At 38.9% G+C, this 10,324-nt stretch overlaps 1 protein-coding gene across 1 annotated transcript in view; it reads left to right on the plus strand.

Moving 5' to 3' along the window:
- Positions 1-10,324, plus strand: part of ADTRP (androgen dependent TFPI regulating protein) — a 136,436-nt gene that overhangs the window by 89,230 nt on the left and 36,882 nt on the right. Inside the window, exons 3-4 of the mRNA XM_025044902.1 lie at positions 923-1,057; positions 3,287-3,388. Of these exons, the coding sequence (XP_024900670.1) occupies positions 923-1,057; positions 3,287-3,388 (237 nt within the window). The remainder of the gene's footprint in view (positions 1-922; positions 1,058-3,286; positions 3,389-10,324) is intronic.

The following is a 10,324-nucleotide window of genomic DNA, read 5'->3' on the forward strand; positions in this document are numbered from 1 at the left end:
ATAAAGGATAGTTATGTATATACAGTTGTCCATTTTCTTCTGTGCATGCCTTATCTCCATTCCCCATTGCTAATTTGGATCTTTGAATCCTCCCCTTTTCAATCATTATTATCTCAGTTTGTTTCTATGTATGCTGAACGTTCATTACTATCTTGCTGTAGCAATTCTCTTCTTATTATTTAAACTTATAATGCCCTGTTCTCAGTAAGGATTGCCCTGCTTCTCTTTTAAGTGACCTCAAGAACCTCACAGTATTTAGTGCTGCACTGGAGCCCATGGCTTGCTGCATCTCTGTGGACTTAAATCACTTCCTCAGTCAGATTTTCTCTATAAGTCCTTCAGGCAACCCCTATTTAATGAAGAACACTTTTAAGGAAGAACACTGGCTTCTCCCTCAGATAAACAAGACGACATTCTATGCATCTCCCCCAGGAGAGCGTAGAGCTCCTTCACAATGATCTGGACCCTGATTCTTCCTTCTTTAATTACATTGCACCAGGCATTTGTTTTAATTTTTCTTCCTAGGAAGAGGCAAGAACATGTCCACCACTGTGTCTGGCTCTCTGCCCTTGTGCTGTTTATTTGTTTTTTTTCCCACCTCTGTGTAGCCAAGGTATCTAGCTCATTATATTCTCCTTTTAAGCTGACGCTTTATTTTGTTTCCATTTTAGCTCGAGTCCATTACACTAAATACTGTACACATTATTATCCCCTAAATGACTTTACTCAATCAGTTTTAGTGAGCAAGGTCAGGGCCCAGTGAGCTGGAAGACCAGCCCTCGAATTGGCTTTCAACCAAAACAGCCAACAGCCCCCTCCTTCTCAAATCAACACTGCTCCCAGAGAGATGGAGCTTTACATCAGTGAGGAATGTATTAATTAAATCAAATGAAAATGCCCTCATTTGTTGTAATGAATTTAGCTCTTGCAGACCATTTTCTATGGGGTCGCCTGCCTAGAAGATGTGCTGAAAAGAATTAAAGGGAAAAAAGACATTAAGTTCATAACTGCCTTCAGAGACCTGCTTTTCACCACATTGGCTTTTCCTGTATCCACAGTAAGTTACAAAGATGTTTATGCAATATAATACATTTGTACATACAAACAAACATGTCTCCTGGGTGACAAGGCTGTTTGGGAGTCCATTATTGCAAACCAGAGCAGCTGCATTTGCATAAATGTCCTATCTGAGGACTGTACCACATTGCCCAGTGTCTTCAGGAAATAGGACATATTATTGATAGATTTATCATTCGCTTTTGTGTCTTTGCAAATGTTTGATACAAGATCTTTATTGCTATGTAATAGGGAAGTTTGAAGGACCTTCTTAATCAAAATATAACCAAGAAAACCTTGGTTCCATCAGGAGGATGGGAATGGAAGTTGCTAGGGAGGGAGATGACTAACTTTCCCTTTTATACATCTTGCTTAACTTGCTATAATAAGCATGTTACTTCTGCAAGTGGAACTTTCCTCCCCACCACCCCAAAAAGGTATAAGAACCTTCAAAGTTGGCACATGGAAAAGACAATTGAGGAGAGAAAGACGATCTGTCTGAAATTCCTGGTGTGGGGCACCCAGTAGGTACCACATTCATTTTGTTGAATAGACATTGGGAAGAAGCAAGACATATGCAAAGGAGAGCTTGTTTGCTGACACTGTCCACATTTCTATGACATTGCTTATGATTTCATTCATTACTTAGATGGAAATAAACAGATCAAGTGTGCCGACTGCCCAACAGTGCCTATAATTAGAAATGACTACCTCTTTCCACCTGTTATTGTCTTGCTTCCTATATTATTGAGACTTCAAACTTAAATCCACAATGAAACTCTCCAAACTCTAATGAGTTCTCAGATAATACAGCAAGAATTGGCATACCAGTTTCACTTTGCAGGACACTTCCTACTCCACCCTCATACATCTAAAGGCCAAGTTTTTTATAACAACAAAATATATTCATTTTTTTTAAGGCTTAGAATTTGAGCCTTTGGAATTTAAGAAGATTAAAAGATTAATATATATGGTTTTCATCTCTATACTGACTTTGATATAGAGCAGTGGTCTCCAACCTTTTAGGCACCAGGGACCGGTTCTATGGAAGACAATTTTTCCACAGACCAAGGTGGGAGTTCTGATTGTAATGATTCAAGCTCATTATATTTATTGTGCACTTTATTTTTATTATTATTACATAGTAATATATAATGAAATAATTATACAACTCACCATAAGGTAGAATCAAATGCCAGCAGATGCAGCTGTACAATTCAAGTACATCAACTCACTTGCCACTATAAAACCTGCCACCAGATGCAGCTTAATTGACTTTTGCCACTCACTGATAGGGTTTTGATATGAATCTGCAAGCAACTGATTTATTATGATCTCTGTGTAGTCAAACTTCTCTTTTAACGTTAACCTGTTTATGCAATACAATACACATGTACATACAAATGAGCTGCTTCCCAGCGCTAGCATCACTGTCTCAGCTCCACCTCAGATCATCTGGCATTAGATTCTCACAAGGAGTGTGCAACCTAGATCTCTCACATGCACAAGTCACAATAGGTTTTGTGCTCCTATGAGAATCTAATGCCAGATGATCTGGGGTGGAGCTGAGGCAGTGATGCTAGTGCTAGGAAGTGGCTGCAAATACAAATGAAGCTTCTCTCATCTGCCTACCGCTCACCTCCTACTGTATGGCCCTGTTCCTAACAGGCCACAGGCCAGACCATTACAGGTCCACAGCTTGGGGTTTGGGGACCCCTAGACAGACACTAAAAAGATAGCCGAGCGGTCCAAGAGGATGAGGAACAACCCAAAGCTCTGAGCAATGAAGAAGTCCAACTCTCAGTTAACTAACTTGTGAATGATCCTGGGAGTTTGTCACTTCTTTCCCAGCTTTCTTGCTTTCCCTTGCCATATCTATGTAGAGGGTGGGCAAGGAAAGTGTAAGATTCAAGGTACTCCATGTGGCTGCTCTCAGCACTCTTGCTGAAAGTTTAGAGAAGAGAGAAGTCATTGGTTGAAATTAAATGACTTAATGGTCTGCAAATCCTGTTTATCTATACCCTTTCTGCCTGCCATGATGACAAATAATTGATCCCTAACTCTCCAGAGAGTAGATATTGCAATTCTACAGTAATTTTTTTCTTTATTTTACATTGTTATAATATCTTTAAAACTGGTATCTATTTTTATTTTGCTATGTTTCCTCGGTTATCTTAGAAAGCTCTGATTGAAAACAAACCTAATGCTATTTTTGTGTTTTGTTTTCCAGGTGGTATTTCTGTTATTCTGGATCCTCTTTCTCTATGATCGAGAAGTTGTTTACCCAAAGTACCTAGATGATATCTTTCCAGTATGGTTAAATCATGCAATGGTGAGTGAGGGGAAAAAAATTAGGGAATATAGAAAGGCAATAGCCTAGAACTCCACAGTGCCCTATTTATGTTTCTAAACTTCTCAACCTCCAACATCCTGTTCACTCCTCCATCTCCATCCTGTCACTATTTATTTAAAGAGTTCATTGAGGATACGAAATGAACGAAAAATGGTACTGTAATTGCAGTCACTGATAGCAGAGGGGATGTCCAAGCAAGACACTGCCAAGTTGCTTATGAAGTCATTGAAAATACATGCAACCGTAAGGGCAGGCAACTTCTTGGTGGCTGCAGCCCTGAAAAAGAAGTGACTTCAGCAAATAACATGTAATGAACATTCTGGTCTAGGAATGAAATCAAGTAAACTTAAAATAAAAGTCCACCCCAGCATCAAAGAATATATCAGATCTCAGCAGCAGCTTCTCTGCTAACACTTTACAGGGACTATTCATTGCAAATAGAATTATTACTTACATATTTCTATTAATACATTCTCATTTGTTTTTTTATTCATGAATAGTAAACAGAACCTATTATGAGATATTTGGGCCGCTAGTATCTGAATACTAGTAACGGTAACCTGGACAAGCAGAGCTGAAACAAGGCTGTCCAAGTCTTAGATGAAGGAGGGGCTTGAGTCACTGGCACTGTGTACATGAAGTAATCATTCAACATCCTAGCTTCACTGCTTGATACTGACAAATATGTTTCCACATTAGTCAGGAGTTCAGAAGAAGTTTTCAGTCTGTGAAGCAAACATCATTTAAAAACCAGGGGGAATCACGAGGGAGTAGCATTATCAAGGCTCCTCAAGATTACAGACCTTCTTCTACCTACAACCCTTCCATTGTTCTTAAAACTCCCATGATCACCAATATGGAAAAGCAGCTCAGTCCACTGACTCTGCTGCTCCACATGCCTGGTCCTTAGTAAAAAGGTACTTTCATTTCATATATGTGCTTGGTGAGATACTGATTACTGACATCCAGTTTCTAATCTGATTTAGAGTTCAGGACCAAAAACTCTATATGAAATAAGTCTCATCTCTCAGGGACCCCCTCCTACCATCTTCTTTTTGTCTGACCACCTCCTTCTGGGAAGTTCTGACCACTTTTCCAATTCCCATTAACAGTCTGAGACACCTATGTAGGGAATATTCCTGCTTTTTTTTTTTTAATGGTACTTTACATTGTACTAAGCATGTTCCTCAAATATGAACTCATTTAATTCACACAACCTTCTTGAGATAGCAACTATAACTCAGGTTTTTACAAATTAGAAAAAGAAAAGCTCAGAGAGGTTAAGTGATTTACCTGGGGCTACAGAGCGGATAAGTGGGACAGCTAGGTTTTAAACCCGAGGCTAATTCACTCTTCCTTGTCCTTTGCTACAGTAAGTGCAGAACTTGTGGTTTGATCTTGTTTCACAATTAATTCCCCAGTCAATCAAAGGAATGTCACTTTGCTTGATTAACATAGCAAAGTGAGAATCCTCACTTAAAAAAATCTAGAATCCCCATCTGTATGCTAATAAACTAAAACTTAAGTCAAAGAAAAGGAAGTGATTTGGGACAACCGACTGAGCTAGATGTTGCTAAATTAAAAAAGACAGAATCTTGAAAGTGTCTTTAATTTGGGGCCAAACACATATATCAAAAACCCTTTCAAGTCTTTGGGAGCTCATCTAGTTTTCCTGAAATAACTACAAACTTCCTAGCGCTTCAGGGTTCCATTTTCCACATGGAAGTAAGGTTGGATTTCTTCAAAATAGTTGTGATGGTGATGGCCAGTATTTGTGACCTTGCTAAACAACCATATGGATTTTTAGTCATTTTGAAAGCAGATATTGGGACAATGTACATCCAAGAGCAAAGCAGATACTGTACAACAGAAATCCTAAAATATTTTGTGCCTTCACAACCTGGGAGATTCTGATTGTTCCTAGTCTTTTGCTCAGTCAAGTAACCTGAATCTCTTAGGTGGGCTAGGATGAAGGGAGGTAAGACAATAGTGACGAAGAGAAAATATGAAGTGGCAACTTGCCTCCAGTCAGACACAGACTCTGATTCTGTTCATTTAAATGGAAAACATGCCCAGGAGAACCATTTCTAGGGGAAAAAGTTAGCATCAGCAAAACCCAATGTGGTCATCCCCAAACTTCCATGCTTCCTTTTGATGTCTGCTCCAAATCCAAAGTCCTCGTGAGTGTATCTCATCCCTTATTCTGGACAATTTCTGTCTTCGCTCTTAAATCTTCCAGTTCTATTGTGTCAAGGAATGCTTCCTGCTAAAGTCTCAAATTCTAGTATGAACAAATATAGAAATGGCTGTTACCAGGTCAATTTGTTAACACTTTCTACATTTTAACAGTTTCCTTCCATGACAGTGCAAAGGAGTGAATACCCAGAAACCACCACTGCAGCAGCCAGAGTGAAGATGGGCAGTCACGTTGGACTTTTGATACTAGTTACCTACACATGGAGCTGACCCTGCTCTTAAAGGAAATCACTTCCTGTACTGCTCCTTTTTCTCTTCCACTGCATCAGAATTATTAGTATACATAGCCAGTGTCATACTTTCCTGAAAAGTTCTCTCATTTCACAACAGTTCCTATGTTTGCTATTCTAGCCCTGGGTTCTATGAACAATATTTGTCAGATTAAGAAATACTACTCTCCCCTTTGACATGGTGTGGTTCTAAAACCTTTATGATTTATCAAGTTTTTGGAATCTTTGCAGCACAAGCCTTCTAGCTCACCGGAGACTTGTTATTGCAGTAGGACCATTCAAAGCTGATTATCATCTCTAATGGAAGTTTTTCTACCCTTTTTTTGGGTTCAAACCAAATAGTAACATCAGTGAAATGTTTGCATCAACCATGGACAGGCTGCCATTCACTGGTGACCTAAAAACTCTCATTTGAGCCCTGCTGCCTCAATTAAAATAGATCAACTTGATTGTTTTATTGTTAAGCAGTTCTCAAGTCTTCATGAAAGAAGGAAAAGAACAGCAAAGTATTCCTCCAGGTTTTGCCAGGAAAATGTTAATCCCTCCATTCTTAACTGAATGACTACTAAAGATAGAACCAGAGCAGACAGATTTAAACAGCAGGAAGAGGACTCAGTAACTGAAGAAACTATCAGATGCTAACCAGAAGGGAGCAGAGGAACTTATTTCTCAGGAAATTATCCTAAATTGTTCAGGTTGCCCCAAAAGAGGGGAGAAGTAGATTAGAGAACCCCCTCAGAGCCCTCCACATTTGAAAATAGTACACCATTATCGAGAATGTGTGTGCAAGCACTTTGGAAACTATCACAAAGTACATAAATATGTTATTATCATGCAACACTATCAATCCATGATCACAGTTTTGGAACTGAAAAGACTATTGACATTAACAGAGGTTTACAATCTGCTCTTCAGAGTCAAGCCTTACTTTAGCTCTTTAAATTGGAGCAAGTACCAAATACACCTATTTAATGTGCTGTCATTTACTCATTTGAAAAAATAATTATTAAGCACATACTATGTGCGTAGCACCACGATCGATATTTGACAAGGCTTTTGACTTCTAGCACCCTAAATCTGGTTGAGCCTAGTATATACACACAAAGTTGAAGCAATAAAATAACAGCTACTATTAATACAAGACATCGACATAGGTGGTGTTATGCAGCAGTATGTGATTACTGCCAAATGAACAGCATGGACAGGAGGGCTTCATGCCTCTTGTGTTCTGTCCTGGCTGTGACCAACATGCAAGTCATGACCGAACAACCTGGAAGGCCTTTGAGCCCTTTCCAGGGTTTAGTAGGCAGTCAAAATGTCAAGAGAATGAAACTCTAAACCTTCCAGTTTCTTTCTTACTCATAGCATGCAAGATGTTGTCCATCATTAAATTCAGACCCAGTATCAGATTTTTCTCTCTCATCCATAAACTTGATGTGAATTGTTGATCTGCTAAGTAGAGGTGAGTCCTGTTGAGTAAAAGTCAACTGCAGACATGTCAGCATCAAAAAAACCACTTTTTGTCCACCAACATTACACAGCATCCCAGCCTTTCCTCTGGGCAGAGGAGACCCACAATTCAGATAGCTCTGGATAGCTCAGCGGGTGTCAACCTTTAGGGAATAGACCGCTTTGTGAATCTATGGAAATCTGTGTACTATTTTAGAAGGTTTGTGTGATGCTCATGAAATGCGAGCAAGTACAAAGACCCTGAAAGGAAATAGTGGCATATTTAGGAAAGAGCAAAAAGGCCAGTGTGGTTGGTTCAGAATGAATAAAGAGGTGAATGATAGGACTGTAGCAAGGGTTTGGATTATGTCTCACATGATTTATACAGAGTTGGAATTTTATTCAGAGTGTGATGGGGAAGGCCATCTTTTCAGGAAGGCCTTACCTGCTGAGGGAGTACTTTCAAAGTTTAAACTATATAAACTATATAAGGCTAAGGGACAGGCTTTTTTGTCCCTTCCCAATACACTACATGTATATATCCTTAAGCTTATAAAATAATGCTTAAGGATATATATATTCCTCTTTCTTCATCAGCATCTATCTATCTATCTATCTATCTATCTATCTATCTATCTATCTATCTATCATCTATCTCTTCTTTCTACATGGAATTTTACTTGCTCACATTTCACAAGCATCACATTCACTGTTATATAGAAAATTAACTCTAAGAGTGGGCACAGTGGAGGTGTGGGGGAGGGGAAGAGTGAAGACCAGTGAGGAGGTATTTGCAAAGTACAGCAGGAGATGATGAAGACTTGTGCTAGAGGAGTGACAGTGGAGTTGATGGGCTTGTGTTCAGTATAGATCTTGTACAAAGAACCATCAGGATTCACTGAATTGTGGCAACAAAAAAGAGATAAAATTTTTAGCCTAAGACAGAGGGAAGGGGTATGGATAGAGATGCTAGGAGAGGTAAAAAAAAAAAAATGTGGAGGAGGAGATTGTTTCTGAGATATCTATTAGAGAGAAAAATCTAAGTGCAGAATAGGGAGTTGGACATATGAGCCTAGAGATTTCTGGGTTTGTAACATAAATTTGGTTGTCTTCATGATAAAGATTGTTTTTAAAGGAAAATATGATCACCTAGGGAGTAAGAAAGGTTAAAGAATATTCCCCAGGACTAAGCCTTAGACAGAGGCCCCCAGCCCCTGGGCTGTGGACTGGTACTGGTCTGTGGACTGTTAGGAACCAGGCCACACAGCAGGAGGTGAGAGAGCAAAGCTTCATCTGTATTTGCAGCCACTCCCCAGTGCTAACATCACTGCCTCGGCTCTACCTCAGATCATCAGGCATTACATTCTCATAGGAGCACCAGTCCATGGTGCCAGAAGGGTTGGGAATTGATGCCCTAGAACATTCCAACTTTCAGTGCTTGGAGGGAAAAGCAGGAAAATTCAACAAAAGAGACTGAGAAGGGGGTGCCAATGAGTTAAGAGGAAACCCAGGGCAGTTTAGTCTCTTGGAAGTCAAGTATAAAAATCTTTCAAGAAAGAGGAAGTATTTTATGTCAAAACTTGCCGAGAGGTCAAGTAAGATGACATTGTAAGATGACTTGAGTTAAAATTTCCATTGTATTTGGCAATATTGAATTTTCTGGTATGAGAGCAGTTTGATGGAGTGGTGAGGAGAGGTAGAGCCTTGATAATGCTGTATATATTAGTCTCTTGTTGCTGCTGTAACAAATTGACACAACCTGAATGGCTTAAAACAACACGAATTTATTATCTTATAGTTTCAGAGGTCACAAGTTCAAAATGTGTCCTATGAGATAAAATCAAGGTATCAGCAGAGCTGCATTCCTTCTGGAGGCTCTAGAGGACAATCTGTTTCCTTGCTTTTGCCATCTATAGTCTGCTTACGTTCCTCAATTCATGGCTGCTTCCTCCTTCAAATCCGTTGTATCATTAAATTCTAAGGTTATCTCTGGCAATTTTCTGCTCTAGACCAGGTTCACATTAGGAAGAGAACATATGACTGCCACCAATGACCAGAAAACGGTATTGGTAAAGAACTTGTCATGTGACTCTAGGGAGGGTAGAGATATACTAGTTAAGCCAATGAATGGATGCCTCAATGGGTAGCACTGGAAAGATCTTTTTTTCAGAGCAATGTTCTAAAGTTTATGGGCAAGAATAAAAATGAAATCGTTTGCCATACCCTGATATTTACTTGAATATTTTTTTCAGATATAATCACTACAGTGTTATTTACGGGTTGTCCTCTTGGTTAAAACACTTTGTAGTCATCCCTTTATTCATTCCATTCACTTCTTACTCTAAGGTTAGTTAGAGTGTCCAATGTCATTCACCTGAGGAGCACTGAGAAGTTAAATGAATGCTTAAAGCTCAGCAGTAAAATTAGAAGCTTAATTGCCATTAGGAAGCAGAATTAGCTGTGTGAGGACAACAAAGCCATCCTGCCCCTCAGGAAGTCTAAAGGTAAACAGAGGAGATTCTGACAGTGAACTATCAAAGGATTACCAGTCCACTTAAGCTTTTATATAACTAAAACCAAGCATTCATGTTGCCTCTTCATCTCTTGAGAGCAGGAACCAAAATGACAAAAGTATATCTCCTCTTTTCCCTTTTTATTGCAATTTAGAGAATTTTCAGTGTGTGCTATGGATTAGCTTGCTTTTATAATTCCATTATCCACTGATTCTCTATCAACAGGCTGCTTTTTATTTGTTTTTCTTTCTTTTTTTTCTCTTTTTCTTTCTTTCTTTTTTTTTTTTTTTCGTGACATCACCACATTGATCAGTACACGGGTTGCTTTTTAAATAGAAGAATACTAATAGAAAATACATTCCAATTTCAAAATCAAGGTCAAATGCTTTTAATGATAAAAATATATATACTTGTCTTCTAAGAAGTTACTAGGAATTTAAATAGTTGAAATCATTTGGTGCCCTTGA

This window comes from Pteropus alecto, unplaced genomic scaffold (genome assembly GCF_000325575.1).
Source record: "Pteropus alecto unplaced genomic scaffold, ASM32557v1 scaffold121, whole genome shotgun sequence".
In the NCBI taxonomy this organism is placed as follows: domain Eukaryota; kingdom Metazoa; phylum Chordata; class Mammalia; order Chiroptera; family Pteropodidae; genus Pteropus; species Pteropus alecto.